Source organism: Arvicola amphibius, chromosome 3 (genome assembly GCF_903992535.2).
Source record: "Arvicola amphibius chromosome 3, mArvAmp1.2, whole genome shotgun sequence".
Classification (NCBI taxonomy): domain Eukaryota; kingdom Metazoa; phylum Chordata; class Mammalia; order Rodentia; family Cricetidae; genus Arvicola; species Arvicola amphibius.
In genome coordinates this window covers 112,692,065-112,713,968 of record NC_052049.1, presented here as the reverse complement: position 1 = coordinate 112,713,968, position 21,904 = coordinate 112,692,065, and the positions used below count along the sequence as shown (strand labels likewise).

At 51.9% G+C, this 21,904-nt stretch overlaps 2 protein-coding genes across 9 annotated transcripts in view; one reads left to right on the top strand and one right to left on the bottom strand.

Moving 5' to 3' along the window:
* Positions 1-7,617, top strand: part of Phldb1 (pleckstrin homology like domain family B member 1) — a 48,389-nt gene extending 40,772 nt beyond the window's left edge. For all 7 annotated transcript variants that reach the window (XM_038322580.1, XM_038322579.1, XM_042054764.1 and 4 more), the window contains 4 exons: positions 321-437; positions 653-755; positions 5,151-5,236; positions 6,265-7,617. In XM_038322580.1, coding sequence (XP_038178508.1) covers positions 321-437; positions 653-755; positions 5,151-5,236; positions 6,265-6,405 — 447 coding nt within the window. In that variant the 3' untranslated portion in view covers positions 6,406-7,617. The remainder of the gene's footprint in view (positions 1-320; positions 438-652; positions 756-5,150; positions 5,237-6,264) is intronic.
* A 4-nt stretch (positions 7,618-7,621) lies between these two features.
* Treh (trehalase) lies at positions 7,622-21,335 on the bottom strand. Of its 2 annotated transcripts, XM_038322581.1 has the most exons (15): positions 21,203-21,335; positions 12,556-12,656; positions 12,304-12,448; positions 12,138-12,225; positions 11,072-11,172; positions 10,840-10,932; positions 10,642-10,758; positions 10,409-10,531; positions 10,188-10,237; positions 9,864-10,058; positions 9,156-9,373; positions 8,820-8,931; positions 8,510-8,622; positions 8,205-8,258; positions 7,622-7,994 (listed from the first exon to the last, which is right to left on the bottom strand). In XM_038322581.1, exons 1-15 carry the CDS (start codon positions 21,280-21,282, stop codon positions 7,854-7,856), a joined length of 1,731 nt encoding a protein of 576 aa, XP_038178509.1. In that variant the 5' UTR covers positions 21,283-21,335; the 3' UTR covers positions 7,622-7,853. The 2 variants fall into 2 exon arrangements, with proteins under 2 accessions (XP_038178509.1, XP_038178510.1); XM_038322582.1 differs by lacking the exon at positions 8,510-8,622 and having other exon boundaries at positions 7,938-7,994.
* Positions 21,336-21,904: the final 569 nt, after the last annotated feature.

Below are 21,904 nucleotides of genomic sequence, written 5' to 3'. Positions count from 1 at the left end.
GACATGTTCCCATCTCTTGTCATTCTGTCCACTGGGAGAGGAGGGAGGGGCAAGAAGACAGCAGTGGCTGTCATTGTCATAGGTGGGAGAACCGAGGCAAGGAACCGGCTGGTCAGCTTTTTGCCTGGGCGTAGGTTGAGTCAGCACAGGTGTGCCAGGTCTCCACGCTGGTCCTAAGTCCTGTGAGGCCAGTGAGAGCCACAGGAGTCGAGAGGGGGTGACGCTAAGATGTGGGCGGTCAGGGCTAAAGCCGAGGAACGAGAACGAGGGAACAATGAGAAAAGAGGAATAACTCTGCCATCCCTGCCCTCTGTCCCCAGGCACGGCCTCTCACACGTTATCTGCCCAACCGGAAGGAAGACTTCGACTTGAAGACGCACATAGAGTCGTCAGGCCACGGGGTGGACACCTGCCTACACGTGGTGCTTAGCAGCAAGGTACCAGCCTGATGGCTCAGGCTGTGGGAGGGGACCTTGGAATTGTGCTTTCAGGCTGTCCCGACGTAGTCAGGACTGTCCCTTGTGTGCTAGCCTGAGATGCTGGGGACCTCTGCCCATGCGGACAGAGGCAATGGCCTCTCCTAAAGGAGCCGCTTGGGGAGAAAGGCTCAGGCTCCACATGTGTATAGTTCTTCGGTGTTACTCCCCACCAGGTCTGCCGTGGCTACTTGATCAAGATGGGCGGCAAGATTAAATCGTGGAAGAAGCGCTGGTTTGTCTTTGATCGGCTCAAGCGCACCCTTTCCTATTATGTGGGTGAGTTCCCACAGACTGCCTTGGGCCAGTCAGGGCTGGGACCCCTGGGCTTCAACCGCTGGGTTGGCCGGTCTGCTAGAAGGAAGCCAGGCTTTCAGGTAGAGGGCCAGAGGCTCTCCTCTGAAAATGTATGGAGCGTAGCTGGTTCACATTCCTCCATTCTACCACGTAGTCCTCACGCTGCGGTGTTGTGGGGAATCTGATAAACTCCAGTCCCTATTTCAGGCTCTGGTGACAACATGGCTTTCTTCCTTGGTGCACACTGCCAGGAAGGCAGGGGCCAAGCAGAGAGTTAAATACGGTGTGTGGGTTTCCCTGACAGGGAACACCCAGACACGGGGTACAAAATTTAGCCTGGGAACTGCCCCCTGTTCCGCCTCAGAGACTTCGAGATAATCGGTTAAACAGTGTCAAGGTCTCTGGGGACATCCCAGGAACCAGGGACCTTATTCAACTCTGCTCTTCTTCCCCCTCACCCGGTCTCTAGCATAGACTCTTTTCCCCGGAATAGCTTTGGACTTTCCTGTTTTGAGCGTGAGGTGCTGTGTGGTCCGAAGTCAGCAAGGGCTAGATTGTGCTGTGATCAGTGGTCCTCTGAGTCCCTTCCTGTGCATGACATGAATTTGCTGTGCATCATGGGCTGGTTGTCTTTGCTATGCAATGAACCTTTCTGGAACATTGCTGGTCAAATTAGCAGAGAGATGAGGTCTGAGGGGCTTTGCATTGACCCGAAGTACCTCAGCTGGGAAGTAACTTGTGTTCCACCTGCCTGCCAGTCACTCAGCCCCACCACCTACAGAGCTGGACAGGGGAGGGCTGCAGGCACAAGAATGTCCAAGCCCCATGCCTTGCCTGCTCCTTCTCACCTTTTACCCACTTGGGAAGCCTTCCCTGATCACCCTCCGTCCTGGATGTGGAGAGACCAGAAGCCTAGGTGTAGCTAGGCTAGAACAGTTGAGGGACCTTGTCAGCCTGGGGAAGCAGAGCTCCGCTTCACACATGGAGAGGCTGAGGTGTGTTGAGCTAGGCCCAGGAGAGAGGCTAGGCTGCAAGGGAGAGCCTCGTTGAATGTCATAGCAGATGTAAGTCCTGTTCATCAAACACTTGTGTGATCAGGACTCTGTATGCATCAGTGCATCTCATTTTTGCCAAGAAGCCCTACGTTTACACCTACTTTGTGTGTAAGAAAAATGGGACTCAGAAAGGCTAATTGTCGAAGGTCTCACAGCAACCACAAGGCGGAGCAGAGGGGAGAGACAGCCACTTGTGGGGACGAGGCAGGAAGAAACCAGCAGAGGCAGAAGGGGCAGGAAGCAGGGAGCTGGCTCTGACTGCGTGCCAGGTGCTGGGCTGGCACTTGGCAAATACGATCTCGCTTCATTTCTGTGAAACAAAAGGAGACCACGTTTAGGCGGGTAACAGAAACAGAAGGAAGCCGGCCAAGAGAACAGACATTTAAGCCCGAGGTGCCGCTGCAATGATAGAGAATTGCCAGAAGGCCAAGAACGATGTGGCCCAGAGGCTGTTTGATTCCGAGACACAGATTTGTGGAGAGAAGGCTTTCCACCACAGATTGCACAAGACCCAGGATAGGTGGGCGGGACGGAAGTGTGGGCAGGAGCTGTGACTGTTTCCAGTGAAAGAAGAAGGGGGGGGGGGCGGCTGGAGGGCCGCCAGGTTTCTTAGGTCAGAGGAGGAAATGTTGAGAAGGTGTGGACTACACCGGGACCTGGGTGTGGCTTGCCTGCTGGGCCTGCATCCTCTTCCTACAGGAAATCCCAACAGAGCCTAACCTGGGTAAACCCCTCAGCCGCTCCACCATCCCTAGGGTGGTTCCCACCCTCCTCAGCACTCCGGCAGTCATCCCTGTCTGCTGGGTGACATCAGCCCCGAGCGGAATGCTGTAGTGACAGATGCCGTGTTCTGTGCCAGACTCCGCTGGATGCTCTGTGCTCTCGCCTTTCACACTCCGTGACACCCTCAGATGTGCAGGGTATTCCCGAGCTCCTAGCCACACTGGCAAGTTACTAGGCTGCGTGCCTGCATCTTCTCGTGGGGCTGTAGCTTCCTGGCAGAAGGGTTTGTGATTTCTTTTTTAGATGCCAGTACCTAGGACTCCGTCATCCTTCATTCAGTAATTGAGCACCTGTTGTGTGCCTGGCACGGAGCTATTGCTGTTGGAGGATTCACGATTGTGTGTCGTAGCGGTCTGCAGTGGGTCTTGAAGGTTGGTTAGGAGTGGCCGGGAAGAGATGGTCTAGAGTATGGAGAGTGGAGCCGCTAAGGGGACAGTGAGAACGTAACTCCATGGGGCTTAATGTGAAGGACGCCGTGAGACAAGCTGGAGGGGGCGTTGACACCAAAGTCTATGCCAAGACTGCAGCTGGTTCCCCAGCCAGGAACCGTGGGAGACGGTTGTGCACTGACGTAGCCGACTGGCTTTCAAAGCTCATCCCCCAACATTGGGGCAGGTGAATAGCAGAACTGGAGGTTGGGGCAGGGGATTGGGCCTGAAATAACCTGGAGTGTTGGGAGGGACCCAGGGGAGGAGCTTACTAGTAGCTGTCACCTCTGAGTTTAGTGATTAGCATTCTCATCTCCTGCAGGACTCAAGCTGGTGGCTGAAGGTGTCAGTTGTACCAGCTGATCAGTGGTTTTTGGTGCTTTTTATAAGACAGACACCGTCTCATGTAGCCCAGGTTGGCCTCAAGCTCACTATGTAGTCAGAACTGGTCTTAAGCCCTTGCCCGTGTTTCTCAAACGTTAGGATTTTCGGCGTGCACACATTCCGACGAACAGGATTCTTACTCCCTTTTCATAGCCAAATGGTAGCAGCTAATACATTGTTCTGTTTGCCTTAAGGTATCTTAGCAGTCTGTTTCAAATACATCTACCACTTGGTACTTAACACGTGGTGTGTTTTATAGATTTATTCCCCTACCGACACCTGTATCCCATGTTCCTTGGGGCTGGAGCGATGGCTTAGTGGGTGGCGCATGTACTGCCCACGCGTGAGGACCAGGGTGCAAACACAGTACTCTGTGCCCCGTGCACACCTGCTACCCCAGCACTGTGACTGATGGAGACGGGGGAGTGCTGGGATTTGCTGGCTGCCAGCCCAGCCCCAGGTTCAGTGGGAGACCCTGCCTCAAGGGAATACGGTAGAAAGTGACATCCTTCTCTGCCCCTTGAGTGTATGCACCGGGCATGCACATTCTTGCACGGGTGCCTACACAGCACACACAGACATGCTGTACCATCGTATCCAGCAGCAGCTGTGTAGTGTCCTACCACATGTACACTCTTGTTTGTTAACCCATCTCCACTTACGAAAAGCTGCCAGGGCACACACCTTGGATCCCAGCACTACAGAGGCAGAGGCAGGAGGATCTCTGTGAGTTTGAGGCCAGCCTGGTCTACAGAGTGAGTTCCAGGACAGCCAGGGCTACACACTATCACACTGTTGTAAATCTGTTATTTTATATTTAGTCAGATAAATTGTTTTGTTATTTGGTTGTTGTCACAGGGTCTCACTATATAGCTCTGTTTGGCCTGGAACTTAGTATTTAGACCAGGCTGACCTCAGACTCCCAGAGCTCAGCCCACCCCTGCCTCTGCCTCCTGAGTGCTGAGATCAAACTCTTTCTAGTTTATTATTTGTGTTTAAGTTAAAATGTAATTATTATTTTAGAGGGTTTTGTTGTTGTTGTTGTTGTTGTTTGTTTGTTTTTTCAGACAAGGTTTCTTTGTGTAGACCTGACTCTCCTGGAACTCACTCGGTAGCCCAGGCTGGTTTCACACTCAGAGATCCGCCTGCCTCTGCCTCCTGGGTGCTGGAATTAAAGTCCTGTGCTACACCACCCGGCATTGTAGAGATTATTATCTTAGACAGGCCTGAAACTACCTCAGCCTCAGCAAATTGCTAGGGCCCCAAGTACCCTACTTTGGATTGACGTGGTCAGATCATCCCTAAAAGCCTCACCAGTTTTGCTCCCACATGTCCTTTTCCTGACAGTTCTTGTCAGCGGTTTCATCTTGTCTTCTAGTAAATCGCATCTCAGCAGAGTTCTGGTTTACATGATACCTGGCTTATTTTTAAAATTAATATTTTTATTTTATGTGCATTGGTATTTTGCCTTGGGTGTCAGGTTCCCTGGAACTGGAGTTACAGACAGTTGTGAGCTGCCATGTGGGTGCTAGGAACTGAACCCAGGTCCTCTGGAAGAGCAGTCAGTGCTCTTAACCAGTGAGCCATCTCTCCAACCCTTCCCCTCTCCCCAATAGCTGTCTTAAGGTTCCCTGTCGGACTCCCCCATTCCCCAGACGAGGAAGTGAGCTCAGACTCTGAGCACTCCGTGCTCTGTCCCGCTCAGTCCAGCCCTCGTTCCTTTGCAGACAAGCACGAAACGAAGCTGAAGGGGGTCATCTACTTCCAGGCCATCGAGGAGGTGTACTATGACCACTTGCGCAGTGCAGCCAAGGTGAGGCAGAGGGGAACAGCGTGGGGTAGACCCCTGGAAGGGCGTCGCTGTGGTGTTCTGGGCACGAAGGCCTTGAGCCCGTCTTTAGGCTCCGCTTCGCCCTCCCCGTCTTCAGCAGTTTTCTCCTTTTCCTCCCTCGTCCCAGAAAAGGCTCTTCCACTTCACTCTGGTGACTGAGGTACCCCTACTCCACGTGCCTATAACTAGAACTGCTCATATTAACAGCTCCTGTATCCCATGGCCCCTGACCCCTGACCCCCTCCTCTACCCCTCTAATTTGTGCCAGGCCAGAGAGGAGGGAGCAAGGGGCTCCTGAGGCTCGAAGCCCACTAACTGCCTTCCTCTCTGGCCTTGACAGTTGGTGAAGCCCTGAGGTGGACAGTTGACGGGGGAGATGAAGGGGTCGGTGGGGGAGGCGCAGGCACTAGGTTGGAGACGGGGAATCGATAAAAGGAACTGTCGGTGGCTGAGCCAGACAAGAAACATTGCCCTGTTTCTTGCCAGCCTTCAGGCCCCACCTAACCCTGACCTCTGCTCCTCTAGGGTCTGGTCCAGCCTCCTACTTACAGCCTTTTCCTGCCTCCTTTTGGCTTAGAGGAGAATCTGTTTCTCACTGGGACAATTCCTATGACAGATTCTCTTGTATTAATTTTGGGACTGAGGCATGCCCCTGGCAGGGTTGCAAGGGTTTAGAGAGCCTAATACCGCCATGTGTTAGAATGAAAACTTGTAGACCCTTGGGGACTAGGCTTTGGACTGGTTAAGACTCAGCCTTAGGCCAGGTGGTGGTGGCGCACACCTTTAATCCCGGCACTTGGGAGGCAGAGACAGGTGGATTTCTGTGAGTTGGAGGCGAGCCTGGTCTACAGAGTGAGTTCCAGGACTGTCTGGAACCTCTCCCCCCAAAAAAGACAGCATTAAATTCAGGGCTTCCTGGGACTTCAAGGAGAAAGGCAGGCAAGAAACAGGTGAACAGAGTATTCTGGGCATGGAGTTTCACCTTAGCACTTCCTGTCTTGCCTTGGCAGAGTCCTAACCCAGCCCTCACCTTCTGTGTGAAGACCCATGACCGGCTGTACTACATGGTGGCCCCATCTGCAGAGGCCATGCGCATCTGGATGGATGTCATCGTCACAGGAGCTGAGGGCTACACCCAGTTCATGAACTAACTACCATGCACGTCCTGGGTTCCCAGGTCAGCCCCAGGACCCATGCCCTGCCACTTGCTGCTTGGCTTGTCCCAGAAGACAGCGGCACACTGGGCACCGGGCCACGCAGGGTCAGGATGTGGCAGAGAACCCCAGGGCTTTGGTGCAAGAAGACAAATTGTTCTGTGAGGGGTTTGGCGCTTGAGGGCCAGGCCTGGGTCCCTAAAAGGCCAGCAGAGAGAAGAGGGAGAGGCTTTGTTGCCTCTTGGGAGCCCAGAAGTTAGGGGTTCCTTCTTGGGTCCAGCAGGCCTGAAGAGGTGTCGCAGAGCTGGGCTCTCAACTCTGACCTGGCACCTGCTCACCCCAGCTTGTTTTCGCTTTATAAAGGACAAACTATGGTACCAGAATCTGCCAAAGATTCCCTTCTCATCTCACCCCGTGCAGGAGCCTGGGGGGTACTGGGCAGAGCCATGTGTAGAGTTGGGGAACAGCTCAGGCCAGCGCTTCCCAACCCCGTGCCACCCCTCATCCTCCCTCCTCCGTACTTCTCACTACTCTGCTCAAGGACCAGAGACCTCAGGTGTCATCCTTGAGGTCCAGCCCCATCACCATGGTCTCCGTGGTGACTGCTTCATCACCACGGTTATACACTAATTGCCATGGCCACTCTGTGGCTCAGCCCACTGCTTCAGCTGTGGGCCACATGAAGGTACGTGCCATCTTCTCTCCAACCCAGGCCTGGGGGTGTGTCACGTGGCAGGAGGAAACGCCACCTCCCTGCTGCAGTCTGTCTCCAGCCCCCCAGTCCAGCCTCTCCCTTCCGCTGTGCCTTGCTTAGAGCCAGAAGGGACGGTGTGTGGGGATCCGAGACCAGGGGAACAGCAGCACTGAGGGGAGAGGAAGCTAAGATTCTGTCCTCCTGTTCTGACAGGACCAGTTCCCAATAAGGAAGGAGGGTAGCTCAGGGTGCCCCGAAGGAATCCTGAGCTGTGGGTGTGGAGGGCAGAAGCAAGGCCCTGAGCTGTTGGTACCCTCCCTTCGGTTTCCCAGGGGCAATGGGAAAAGAGTGGAGGATTGAGTCTCCAGCTGGCTGGCTTCAGCCTTTACGCCTTAACACTAAGCCACCTCCCTCCCCTCCCCAGCACCGGACCCTTGGTCACTGGGCCTGGCTGGGTGTTTTGCAGTATTTGTAAGCGTTTCAGAAGAACAATAATAAAAGCATTTTGACAAGTACGTGTCTGTGGAAGCCCAGGTTGTATGTGGTTCCCAGTGGGCTGCTTCAGACATTTGGACTGGGTTTTCCCAAGAGTAGGGCTTTCCACCCTAGTGAAGGTTACAGGTAGGAATTCAGTTCCTAATCTTGATCTCCTGATCACTTCTGGCCCTGGTGCACTGAGCAGGACAGCTGGGGGGTGGGGGTGGGGCCAGAGGAGGAAATGCACACAGTGAGGCCATTCTTCTCCTTGTGGTCACTGTAGCAGGAAGCTGATGAGAAGGGCCGCCAGGAGGCAGTGGGGTCCCAGGGAAGCTAGCTGGGTTCCTGAGGTCAGCCGGTCACCATAGCGGTCCAAAAGTGTCAGTGCCAGTCCATTGGTCCAACCAAATCCTTCCTGGAGAGAGGCCAGATCACTAGACTCCCACGTCCTGATTTGGGGATACCCTCTTCCCAGTGATTCTGGCCACAGAGGCACCAATGATTACCATTCAGAATCTTTTCTCAGAGGCCCAGTACTGGGCGCCTCACACCTAAGGGGGACATAGATGTTCTGGGGACCCAGATCCCAGGAGTTGCCTATAACGGTGTTGAACAGTTTGCTCACCTGAACTTCATACTCCCCTCCTCCACCTGGCTGTCCGCCGTTGGTGATGTCATACTAGAGATAAAAGCATGAGTTATAGGTGGGTACTGCTGCTAAGCCAACCACCCTAGCTGTAGGGGCAGCAGCCATGGAAGGAACAGGGAAGTATGCGCCAGGCTGCTGCTCAGGCCCCTGCAGTGCCCAAGAATGGCCACTGGGGGGTCGCACTGTACAGGCTGTGCTGTCTAGGGACTGGCAATGCCGGACACACTTCAACCATGGAACCAGACCCTGGTGAGACCGGCATACCCCAGCCAGCTGCTCACCTTCTCATACATTGCTGACTTTTGGGAGTAGACTTTGAAGTTGGTTCTGATCCAGTTCTGGGCCAGCTGGAAAGCCACCTCCTGAGTCCGAGGAAACGCTGACTTGGCTAAACCTAAGACCCAACCCAGATAAGGCCTGAATACTCAGAGACCTCCATCCTGGGCAGAACAGAAGCCCAGGCCTCTCTCTCCCCAGGCAGGAAGGGTGTGTCAGATTTCTGGACCTGTGGGCCCACATGTTCTTAATCCAGGGCCTGGGATTGGAGGGAAGGAGAGGCGGGCTGGGCCTATCAGCTGCTTGCTTTCCTACCTCTGATGACTAAATCCTGCAGGGGCGCCCAGGCATTGGGGAAGTCCCATTGCTGGCTTGTGTTGCGAAGAGAGGTCGGGATCCCATACTGGTAGGTCAAGATATTGTTGTCCTAGAAGATTCCAGCATTGCTGTGACTGTGGGCGGTGACTGAAGCCAGAGCCAAGCACGCAGGGCCCTCAGGGAAGGCAGATCTGCCCCTGCTGACCCTTCTCTTCCTGCCTCACGGCTGCTCCCAGTGGCCTCAGCGAGACTTGCAGGCTAAGACAGGCACTGCCAGCAGGGAAGGGAGGGGCCTGCCTCCCGGATGCCAGACCCCGCCCACTGTCCCCTTACCTCCAGGTATTTCAGAGCCTTGTCAATGACACTAGGGTCTGAGAAGCAGCCAGTCCAGAGCGGGGTGAGATTGGAGGGATAAAACTCCAGGTTCTTCTTCCCGTTTTCCCAGTCATAGTCGAACCAGGCTCCCTTCTGCTCGTCCCACAGGACGGCCTCCATGGCGGCCAAGCGCTGGGACCGCAAGTTTCTGTACTTTGTGGCCTCGGCATCATTCCCTGTGTGGCATTGCCTTTTAGTCTGACCAGCAGGACACTGGGCACTGCCCTTGGGTCCTGGCTTTATATGTCTTTACTTTGCCCTTTTCCGTATGTGGTGTCCACACAGGCTAAGAATCCTGACGATAAGGATTGTGATTCCCCAGCGCCCGCTAGAATTCATGGCTCTTTGTACTAGTGGCTCCTGCCCAGGTCACAGGGACGTGCTGGTCTGTCTCCCGGGCTCATCATGCTGACGACTCTTGCTCTGAGGGAGCTAAGGGAAACTTTGGGGAATGGAAAGAGATCTGATGCACTGGAATGTCCCCTTCCAGGTCCTAGATGTCCTCATAGAACAAAAGGGACAGGCGTGTGAAGCTAAAAGCGGCCTCCTGAGTCATTCTCTTCCAGTCAATGCCTCTCTATCAAGGTGAAGGCTTGAACTGGCTGGGGAGCCCTGCCTCCAGTCCCATGGCCAAGGTTGATGTGGCTCCCCGCACGGGGTGCTCACCTAGCCTAGAGTGGAAGTTACTCATCAGCTCCTCTGCTTGGCACAGGAAAGCATTCAGGTCAACAGGTACCATTTTGCTGGTTCGGATGCTGCTAAGTAAATCAGGGTTCGGGCCTCCGACAAGCCAGCGTGAAGAGAAGTCCCAGCCAGACTCAGCCCCAGCCTTGAGCTCCGACCACAAAGTCTCTCGGTTCCCTGTAAGGATAGAATAGCAACCCCAAGTCAGCACTGACCGGAGGGGCTAAGCAGCCACAGATCGAAGCTGGAAATATGCAGAGGCTCAGAGCCATCCCATGGGTCCCTCCTCCTCCTGTTCCTGATTACCTTCCGGCACAGTGTTTGCCAGTTCTTCATCCTTGCTGTAGGACTCCGGCCTGGCAAAGAGCAACAGCACGACATCAACAGGTACTAAGCCACTCTGTCAACCAGAAGGCTCAGTCATCTTGATTCGACCCCGTCCCCATCTCCCTGACACACGCACAGCATGAGATGCTCACATCCGCCGAGTGAGCAGACAAGGGACTGATGGCAGGCCAGTTTCTTACCTGGGTCCCCCATAAGGGACATAATAACGGTTCAAGATATAGTTTTTTCCTCCTGAGCTCACAGAGAAACTTCTGTTCACGGTCCAGAAGTCCAGTTCCGAGGCTAGGGTTCCAATGTTCTCCCTGGGGTGGGGTAAGCAAAACCTCAGACCACATACATAGCTACTGCCCTTGGTCCTGGGGAGTCTCCAGCATAGGATATGCCTGTAGGCCAGCATGGGCAGGGTACCCACTTCAGGAAGCTGATGTCCTTGGTGTAAGTCACATACAGATCCATCATGAGAGTCAGGAGTGGGGGCTGGCTCCGTTGCAGGTAATACACACGTCCACCATTGGGGATATGTCCGTAGCTGCCAAGAGGGGGTCTGCTTAGATGCTTCCTGACCCAGCACCAAGGCAAGCCCAGCTCCCTGCGTATAGCCCTTCCTTACGTCTTCACCAGATCCAGAAAGTTCTGCAGCATGCCCTTCACTGTTGAGGTCATTTCAGAGAGAAGCAGACCTTCCATCACCCAGTAGGAGTCCCTGGCGGAAGGAGGAGGCACACGTCATCCAGCCTTCACCCTCTGCCCTGCATGCCCATGTTGGAGGGTGCTGGCCCTGGGTTCCTCACCACAACTTCCAGCCTCTATGAGCCCTTAGCCTCCCAGACATGGACACTCACCAGTAGTAGAATTCAACAAAACGCCCTCCAGGCACAATGAAGGGGTGTTCTGAGTAGATCAGGGAGAACCTCTCAGGGTTGTTGAAAATCTCTGGTTTCATCTGGAGTCAAGAAAGAGGGCACAGGGGAGCCTAGCATCAGCCAGTGATGGCTGCAGGGAGTGGGGGGCAGAGGACCTGGCAGCCTGGCTGGGGAGGCTGGTTCTGTTGTTCCTTCTACTTTGCTGTGTAGTCCAGGCCAGCTTCTGAGAGTCCTAGTGTCCTCGCTCCCCACCTGCCAGCCTCTGGAGTCCTGGCTCAACTTAATGGTATACTGAAGCCCAAGCCACTCAGCATGGCATCAGGCAGGCAACCACTGGCAGCATCCATTGTTGTGACCCGGATGAAGCTAAGTGGATGAGGCAATGCTAGGAGAAGTCTCCCTTAATCGCCCCAATACCCCTGCTGCCACCTGAAGTCAAAGAAGTGAAACCCTCTCTCCCAGTCCCCCTTCCAGAATGATGAAACCCATGCTCTTTCCCCAGGCACAGTTGAGAAGACCGGGAGGAGTGAGGACTGGCATGGGTTAATTTAAGTTTGTAAGAGCTAGTTAAGCCGGTTGGTGGTGGCGCAGGCCTTTAACCCCATTACACAGGAGGCAGAGGCAGGTGGATCTCCCGGAGTTCGAGGCCAGCTTAGTCTACAAGAGCTAGTTCCAGGACAGCTAGGACTGTTACACAGAGAAGCCCTGTCTTGAAAACAACAACAACAACGACAACAACAAAAGAGCTAGTTAATAATAAGCCTGAGCTAATAGGCCAAACAGTTTATAATTAATATAAGCCTCTGTGTGTTTCTTTAGGACTGAACAGCTCTGTGACAAGGGCAGCATTGGGTAGCCCCTAGCTTGGTTTGCAGGGGTGGTTCCCTAGAGGAGGTGAGGGGTTAAAGCAGATGTTCCCTTCATGCTTTCTAGAAGGTTTCTGTTTAGGGATTAGGACTGTGGCATGGCTCTGTCCTACCCCCGGAGCAGTCAGTCAGACCATGAAGCAGGCCTAGGACATGTCGCAGGCCTAGGCCACTGCTACCTTCTTTCCCAGCTTCTTCCAGATCTGGTGCAGTTGCCCTGCCCAGTCACGCAGCCTGGCATCTGAGATCTTCTGTAGGAACTGAGGCCTAGAAGAGATGAGCCACAGTGTTCAGGGAGCATCCCCAAGAGAGGGACCCCGACCTGTCTTCTTTCCAGAGGGGCACCTCTCTTTCCAGTCCTCTGGGGTCCAGGGCTGCAGCTCCTGCCCTACAGGCTGGAAGTGTGTCTGGACAAACTTCTGAAGCTCTTCCCTGGGGATGCTGTTGTTGTGTGTCATGGCCAGCTGTCTGAAACTCTGCAGCACTTCATCTGGAGAGCAGATGACATCGAGGGGTCAGTGGAGTACCCTGAGACACACCCTGAACTGGGGAGCCTGTGCTGATCTGCCACATCAGGAGAAGGCAAGGTAGTTTTACCTGGAGATGCGGAGAGTGGCATATCAACAAACTGCTTGTCATCTTGGTAGAGTTTGGCCATCTGAACTTGGTGCAGGAGTTCCCCATGGCAGTAAATCTGGCTGCAGAGACAGTTGCATGGTCAGTAGATGGGTCTGGGGTACGGGACAGACATCTTCTTCATGTGGCCCTGGCTATCTTAGAATTTGACATGTAGACCAGGCTAGCCTCCAACTCAGTGATCTGCCTGCCTCTGCCTCCTGATTAAAGCCATGTGTCTCTAATTCTGGCTGTGGAAATGCCTTAGTAAATCTTTCCCAAGATGAGTGTGGTGGCATATGCTTTTAATCCCAGAATCCAGGAGGTAGATGCAGGCAGATCTCTGAGTTCGAGGCCAGCCTGATCTACAGAGAATTCCAGGACAGCCAGGGCTACACAGAGAAACCCTGTGAAAAAAAGAGGAATAAGTAGGCAGAGGGGTACACACACACACACACCTCCCTCCACACACAACACAAATTTTCTTTTAGAAAGTCTTTATTAGGGCTGGAATGATGGCTCAGAAGTTAAGAGCACTGGCAGCTCTTCCAGAGGTCCTGAGTTCAGTTCCCAGCAACCACATGGTAGCTCACAACCATCTGTAATGAGATCTGGTGCCCTCTTCTGGTATGCAGGCACATGATAAATACATTTTTAAAAATGTTTTTGTGGGTCAGTTTTAATGATTTATAGGGTATAGCAAATTGCTGGCAGATGACCAGTGACAAACTGAACTATTAAATCACTTTCCAGAAACCCCTGGAGATATTAAAGGGGGTCATGAAAACAGCTATGCCAACTTGAATGTAAATGAAAATGTTCAAAACTCCATAAAGTGCTGTCTTGGTCAAGTACAAGAAGTACTGTCCCAGTGTAGAACACTGGGGTATGTTTCTTGAAACTCTTCGTGGTGGCTTACACTTGCATTCCCAGCACTGAGGCCGGTGGACTGATGGCAGTTTGAGGCCAGTCTGGGTTACAGTGGCACTCAGGAGGGAGGGAGGGACGGGCTGGAGACATGGATCGGCAGTTAGAGCACATTCTGGTGATGCAGGTAGCCCACAGCCTCTGGTAACCCAGAGGACTTGATGCCCTCTTCTGGCTTCTTCTTTTTTTGTGTTTTGTTTTTCAAGACAGGGTTTCTGTGCAGCTTTGGAGCCTGTCCTGGAACTAGCTCTTGTAGACCAGGCTGGCCTCAAACTCACAGAGATCCGCCTGCCTCTGCCTCCCGAGTGCTGGGATTAAAGGCGTGTGCCACCACCGCCCGGCTCTCAATATTTTTTTTTTTGTTTTGGTTTTTTGAGACAGGGTTTCTGTGCAGCTTTGGAGCCTGTCCTGGAACTAGCTCTTGTAGACCAGGCTGGCCTCGAACTCACAGAGATCAGGTATCTGCCTGCCTCTGCTTCCCGAGTGCTGGGATTAAAGTTGTGTGCCACAACCACCTGGCCCTTTTCTGGCTTCTAAGGACACCGTACTCATATGCATATGTCCAGGTGTGGGAAAGGATGCAGTCCCCAGAGGCCACCAGCAGACCAAATAACATCACATCAAATGGACATGTTGGGAATTGAACCTAAGATCTCTGGAAGTGTTCTTAACTGATGAGGCGCCTCTCTAGTTTCTTGTTATTTTCTGTGTTTGTTTTTGAGACAGGGTTTCACTGTGCCAGGTAGGCTGGCCTTGAACTCACAAAGCTTGTTACAGTGCAACTCAGGTTGATCTCAAATTCTAGATCCTCTTGCCTCAGCCTCCTGGGTGCTGAGATTTACAAATGTGTGCCACCAAGCTCAGCCTGGACTTACTCTTGATGAGGAGAAGCATTCAGAGGGAAAGATGTATTAATTATAGCAAACAGATATCTCCCAGGAGGGAAACAAAGGTTGGAAAAGTAAAGTGGAGGATTGGTGTAAGAGGTTCTTCTGTTTGTGTGTTGCTTTCATTGGTTGAATAAAGATACTGCCATGGCCTTTTGATAGGGCAGCCCTTAGGTGGGCAGAGTAGACAGAACAGAATGCTGGGAAGAAGGAAAGTGTGACAGACACCATGGCTCTCCTCTTCGAGACGGACGCTGGTTAGACTCATGCCGGTAAGCCACAGTCAATTGGTGATACACATTAATGGAGATGGGTTAAACTAATATGTGAGAGTTAGCCAATAAGGGGCTGGAGATAATGGGCCAGGCAGTGTTTAAATGAATACAGTTTCCGTGTAATTATTTCTGGGGCTAAGCTAGCCGGGCAGCCGGAGCCAGGCGGGATGAAAAGCAGCCCGCCACTCCTCATTACCACAGAGGATCAGGCCAAGTCTATGAATAATGCTAGATAATTCCAGGAGCCAACCTGGGGGATGGGCACTGTACTGCCCTAGCAGGGCCTCATGGTTATTTAATGAACACTGAGGTCAAGTAGTTATGGGCAATGCCCTCTGCCCCAGCTGCCAGGGCTCAAGGGACAGTCTCATGGTCTTTTACTGTACTCTCTGGAGGCTTACAATATGCACACACTCTGACCTGCCTTACTCCAAGGGCAGAAGACACACCTCTTAGAACCCCAAGAAGGACAGCTGCTCTTCTGGGGACCCTTGAGGAAGGCCTTGGCTCTGTAATATAACGACACACTATGGGAACCAGATTTGGTCCAAGCTTGTAAACTGAGACAGGGTGACTGATTTTCTTCCCAACCAACCTGGAATCCAGAAAATAATGAGCACAAACAATTCCCACCCAGTGGCAATGCTTGCACACCATATCTGGCATTTAGAGGAGGCACAGAAAATTCCTCTGTGATTTGAGCAGACTTGTCTGTAATGAAGCTGAATGTCACTGTGATGGGGTGGGATGTTGACATTGGTGGGAAGTTTAACTGCCTAATGTGCGTAACTCATTTGGTGACACTGGTACCGATGGTCTCAAATACACGGGGAGATGGAGCAAGATATCCCCTGGACAGAGTGCCAAAGGAACAGGCTGGCCTGAGAAGACCCGTAGTAGTTTCTGAACTAAGTAGTCCCACCAAGGTTGTTCACCTAAGGCACAACCATAGATCAGGGAGGGCTATCAAGTTAGTAGAAACGTATCCGTAGACGTTCGGAAGCCAGGCTGGTTGTTTCTCTAACACCACACCAGTCTTCATCACTTTCAAGTCCTCCCATAATCTGACTGATCCCATAACTGTGTCCTTTATGGACGTTCTATGCTGTGGAATTGTCCAGATGTATAGCATGGTGCTGTTATAAAAGTCTTGGCCAGCGCCCAGGAAGGTAGGCTCAGCAGTTGAGAGCATCTGCTGCTCTTGCAGAGGACCTGGATTCAATTCCCTGCACCTACATGGCAAATCTCAACTGTCTCTGACTGCAGTTTCAGGGTGCTGATGCCCCTCTTCTGGCCTCCACAGGCACTGCATGCATGGGGTGTATTTACATTCCTAAACATAAATTAATTAACAAACAAATAAATAAAGTATGGGCCAGGCATGATGGCACACATCTTTAATCCCAGCTCTTGGAAGGCAAAGGCAAGCAGATCTCTGTGAGTTTGAGGCCAACATGGTCTACACAATGAGTTCCAGGACAGCCAAGAGTACATAGAGAGATCCTGTCTCAAAAAAACCAAAAAAACAAAAAAAAAAAAACAAAATTAGTTTGGCAGTGGTAGCACACGTCTTTAATCCTAGCACTCAGGAGGCAGAGATAAGCGGATCTCTGTGAGTTTGAGGCCAGCATGGTGTCTACAGAGTGAGTTCCAGGACAGGCTCCAAAGCTACAGAAATAAAAAACAAAAACAAAAAAAAACACCCTGTCTCAGAAAACAAAAATAAACCAAAATTAATTAATTAATTAAAAAAAAAGAATCTTGGCCAAGGTCAGAACAGCTGTGAAGTGGGCTGTTCAGTTCTGATACTAACCAGGCTTCACATATAAGGTACAATCTAATAAGACCACCCTCACTTCAGACACCAGATATAAACTTGAGGGTCTTTAGGCTGCTTAGAGTTTGAAGCCGCTGGTTTCAAATTGCAGGCCTGGGAAGTAGAAAAAGACAAGATCTCCTGAGTAAATTGGGAGCATGGGGACCATGGAAGAGGATTGAAGGGAAGGGGAGAGGCAGGGAGGGAAGCAGGGAAAAATGTAGAGCTCAATAAAAATCAATTTAAAAAAAATCTTAAAAACAAACAAACAAAAAAATCGCAGGCCCATGGGAAGTTTTACAGAAAGGCTGCTAGTCATGGCTTCATTTCCTTGCTCGGAAACCGCCCTGGCTCCTGGCGCGAGTAGCCACAGTCCTGCTACTGGGACCAGGGTGTGAGGTAAGAGAGGACAAGCTCAGGTGATAAGGAGACAACACCTGTACTGTTCCCTTCCCCTCAAGAACAGCATCCTCCTGTACCTTCTCTCTACATCACCCGGAAAAGCAGAGGCCTTCAGAGCTCCCCAAAGGCTGAGCATGAGCACACATGTGTGAAGGTGTGCAAGCCAGCCTTTCACATCTTTTATATCTCACCGTTCCCTGCTGTACATGACAAATGTCTTCACTGCTGATCTCAATTCTCCTACTCCTTAATTACGCCATAACTCAGCATCTCACGCATCCCAGACTGGCCTTGAGCTAGAAATGGAGCCAAAGGTGATCCTCCTGCCTCCACCTCCTGAGTAGTGGGATTATAGGAATGAACCACTCTGCTCCATTCATTCAGGGCTGGGGTCAGCTTCCTGCATGACAGACAGGTGCTCTATCAACTACACCGTTATCTTTCTGCCTGACCATTATGACCAGACCATGAACCTCTGCTCAAGAGTTGGGGAAATACAAATTCAATGACAAAGAGTCTCAATTCAGCCCATGGAGTTGAGTTCTTATTTCCTTCAATTAAAACAGCACGCTCCACGTTCACCTTCGAACACACATCCGTAAGACAAGCTGTGGATCCACTGAGGGCATCCGTAGGGCACAGCCCTCTCCCAGAGAGCATTTCTCCAACATTTCCCAGGATGCCATAGTCTTTCAGGTGTCCACAATATCTCGTGCCCTTTAGTTTTAGAATATCTGATAGTAAGCTACTAATTAGCTCACTGGCTAGAAATTTTCCAGTCCAAAGTATCAGCAATTATGCCGGAAAAGTATTCAAAGGCCGCTGGTTCAAGGCCCGATCTTTGCTCCGCAGTAGGTGAGCAATCTCTTTGGAGTGGTGGTGCATGCCTATAATCCCATACTCAGGGAGGCATACTGAGGCAGGAGGACCAAGAGTTGGCAGTCAGCCTGGACTACACAGCAAGACTCACGGAGCCATCTTGCCTGCCCTAGTTTAGATTTTTGATTTTTTGTTTTGTTTTGTTTTTTTGTTTTTTCGAGACAGGGTTTCCCTGTAGTTTCTAGAGCCTGTCCTGGAACTAGCTCTTGTAGACCAGGCTGGCCTCGAACTCAGATATCCGCCTGCCTCTGCTTCCCGAGTGCTGGGATTAAAGGCGTGCGCCACCACTGCCCGGCTCTCTAGTTTAGATTTTTGAGGTAGGGTCTCACGCAGCCCAAGGTGACCTCCAACTTGCTGTATAGCTGAGGATGTCCTTCAGACTGACTGAATTTGTAATTCTCCTGCCTCCACCTCCCTAGTTCTGGGTTTAGAGGTAGGTGCCACCATGCTTTGTTTATACAGTTCCGGGATCAAACCCAGGGCTTTACTCACGCTAGGGTAGGTCCTTTACCGGCTAAGCTACATTCCATATCCTAGAGTGTGTGTGCACATGGGTGTGCACATAGGTGTGCATGCACACACATGTGAGCAGGTGTCCAAGGAGTCAGAGAGGATGCTGGATCACTTGGAGCTGGAGTCAGGCAGGTGCGAGCTGCCAGGAATGAGCACCAGGAAATGAACTCAACCTTCTGGAAGAGTAGTGTGTATTCTTATACACTGGTCCTTCTCTCTACCCTTGCTTTTTCTTACTGGTGTCCTTTGCCGTATGTATCCAAGAGTCAGTTCCTTAGGAATTGAATCCATCTCTTAAAATCCCACCACTAAGTATTATCACAGCACAACTATTCTGTTTGTTTTCTTGTTCATTTCTTGTTCATTTGTTTTGATATGTAGACTTGGCAATTCTGGAACATACTATGTGGACAAGGCTGGCCTGGAATTCACAGAAGTTCACCTGCTTCTGCCTCTTTTTTTTTTTCAAGACGGGGTTTCTTTGTGTAATAGCCTGACTGTCCTGGAATTCATTTTGCACAGAGATCTGCCTGCCTCTGCCTCTGCCTCCTGAGTACTGGGATTAAAGGTGCACACTGTATGTGACTGGCACAAGTATCCTTCAGTACCAAATCGACCCTGGGGTCACCCAAGAATGAAAACGTCCTCATCACACACACACACACACACACACACACACACACACACACACACTGCATGAGTGCTCTGTATGTACACCTGCAGGTCAGACGAGGGCATCAGATCCTATTACAGATGGTTGTGAGTCACCATGTGGTTGCTGGGAATTGAACTCAGGGCCTCTCAAAGAGTAGCCAGTGCTCTTAGCCTCTGAGCCGTCTTTCCAGCTCATCACCTGGCCTGTGTCCTTTCATTTTCCGAACAGTTCCCTAAGGGGTTGATGTCATTCTCCTAAATCACACACTAACACCAATTGCAATTTAATTCTGGTGCAAGCACCTGGAAACACGCAGATTTCACACGCGGGTTAAAAGAACAGCTCCCTTTGTGAAAAAGACAGCTGTAAGCTTGGGGGGGGGGAGTCCTCATGCTACCTCGCTGTGTATAAGTACAAGGGTTCCCATTGTCTCCTCAGATTCCATTATTTGCTAGAACCCAGAAAATCACTATGCTTATGATTGCACTTTTTTTTTTTTTTTTTTTTTTTTTTTTTTTTTTTTTTTGAGACAGGGTTTCTCTGTGTCGCTCTGGCTGTCCTGGAACTCACTGTGTAGACCAGGCTGGCCTCAAACTCAGACTCCTGAGTGCTGGAGTCAAAGGTGTGCACCACCACCACCAAAGGTCCCAGTTTCTAAACATATTCTTGTGTTTCTGGAGAGGCTGGCCCCATCTTGAAGCACCCTGGAAGCACAAGCTCCCTGGGGACATGCCACAGGTCACCTTATTTTCATGAGCCGTGAAGGCCCAGGAAGAGCAACAAGGACAGACTTGTGTGAGAAATTCCCAGGGCTTAGAGATAACCTGCCAGGAGCCGGAGAGGAAGGCCATTCAGTCCTGCATCCCACAGCAGGAAAGCATGGATCGTACAAGAGCTGCATTCCCAGCTGCACTTGGCCAAGCCCCCCAGCCACCCGAGAGATCAGGGCTAAGACGCCAGAACGTGCTGCCTGGTGAGTGTGTGCATGGGACTTGGAGCACACTGGGTATCTTAGATGAATGCTGTGACTTATGGTGGGGATAACAGGCCACACAATATCAGTTTAACCTTTGGAGACCCAGAGAGGTCCCTGTGAAAGACCCCCAAAAGACCCTCAACACTGAGGCTCAGGGAGGCTCCTGGTTGGCAGTTCTTCATGTGCCCGTGCCCTGGGAGGGGAGAGCTGGAAGGTGGAGTGTCTTCTCTCCTGGACTCTGCCCTGTTCATTTGTATCTTCGGTGGCTCTCAGCCCCTCGCACACACGTGACTACCCAAGTAGAACAGTGACAAGCAGCAGGCGCTTGCGCTACACACTGTAAACATCCTAACAGGACTCAAGAGACTGGATCAAAGAACCATCCTGAAATCCCGACTACACTGATCAGACAAGTCCTACTAATCATTCCAGATCCTTCCTTTCCTTCCGTACTCCACAGCTGGTCACCAACAAGTCTCCACAACTCAGTCTTCAAAACGCCATCCCTTCCTTATAGACTCTGCCCCGCCCGAGTCCTGCCACCGGAGCATGGACACTGGTATCCTTCTCCCTTGAGCTATCGCCACCTAATGTCCTGTTCCTACTTCTGTCCTGGCCACATTTGAAAGACACCTAGGGGCCTTTGCGTTGCAGACTGGCTGTCCCCTTCTGCTCCTTCCTCGTTCATTGCCTTCTCTGAGACTCCTCCTCCATCAATGATGCCCTCTGTTTTCTCCTTGCTGAGCTCCCCAGCTTCTCTTGGCTTTTCTCCCTCCTAGGCTCTGTTTTTACCCTTCTTTCAAGAGCTGGTGCTGTGGAAGTGGGGTGAGAACTTCTTGAGTCCATGTGGAAGAGGGAATGGCAGCCGCCACGTCCAGGAGGCAGAATGGCACCCTTATCTGTGTATTTGCTGGTAAAAGCTTGGGCTCAGAAAAAAGGTTTGACTTGCCCTGGGGCACATAGAGAGCAGCAGGGTTGGCTGAACCTCACGGTCTCTTGACAGGCCCTAGGCTGTCCTCATACCAGGATAGGAAAGGTTTGCTAGAACAATGAAGGGAACGGCCCTGCTCAGTTGAAGGAACAGCTTGGATGGTGAACTCTGGCCAGCAGCACAGAAGGTAGGCTATGGCCAACAGCTCTGGGGTCACCCCAACACAATAAGTCTGGTGTCTGGCACAAGATCTACCTCACAGGCCCAAATTCCTTCCCCTCTGAGAGGCTGGCCCTCAGAGGGTGAGCTCTCACCCCAGCCTTCCACCCCTGCCTTCCTTTCTACATTCCGCTTCCCCCAACTCCTACCTCTCACAGGGTGGGGGCAGGGCCTCCTGGGACCTGAGTCCCAGTCCCAGCAGAAGCAGCAGGTACAGCTCCCAGATCATCCCCGGTATGGTGGCTGTGACCGGAACTGAAAGAGCAAACCCTGGCACCTCTGGCTTGCTGAGCACGGTTACACTTGCCTACCCAGGTCAGGCAAAGTCCAGGCCGTGAGGTGTGGCCACCCGAGGTGGGATGTGTGCCTCTTGTCTTGTGCCATTGGCACTTCTGCTCCCATCAGCCACCGTTAATTAATGTTTGTCTCTTCTACTTCTCAATCCCAGTTGACGTCACAAGCTCAGGGACTTTCCTCAGAGTCCTATGGATGGGCACCCAAGGGCCAGGGCCACAGTTGAGGTCACCCATGTATGAGTTAGACACAGAGTCTGTGTGTGGCTCCCAAGTCTCTAATGTCAGAAGGGACCACTTCTTTGAACATTTTAAACAGTGACTCAAGTCTCCAATGTGATGTCAAACTCACAGTGGACAGGGGACACTGTGGGGACACAGGACAATCTTTCAGGGGATGAGTCAGGAAGATCTGCCATAGGGTGATACCACAGTAATTCTTGAGGAATACAGCCAGGATGCCATGCCACCATATGGGGTATCCAGAGACGTGGCATCAGAACAGGGGAGGTTGTGTGACAGGCTGAAGGGACATGTTGGCACCAGGGCTGAGGCTGG

What these genes read in the sequence shown, in the direction of transcription:
- Treh (XM_038322581.1), bottom strand. Translation starts at nt 21,282, where the DNA reads ATGATCTGGGAGCTGTACCTGCTGCTTCTGCTGGGACTGGGACTCAGG. An exon ending in GTCCCTTATGGGGGACCCAG is followed by an intron (nt 10,238 to 10,408) that starts GTAAGAAACTGG and finishes GCTCTTTGCCAG; the next exon opens with GCCGGAGTCCTACAGCAAGG. An exon ending in TAACTTCCACTCTAGGCTAG is followed by an intron (nt 9,374 to 9,863) that starts GTGAGCACCCCG and finishes AATGCCACACAG; the next exon opens with GGAATGATGCCGAGGCCACA.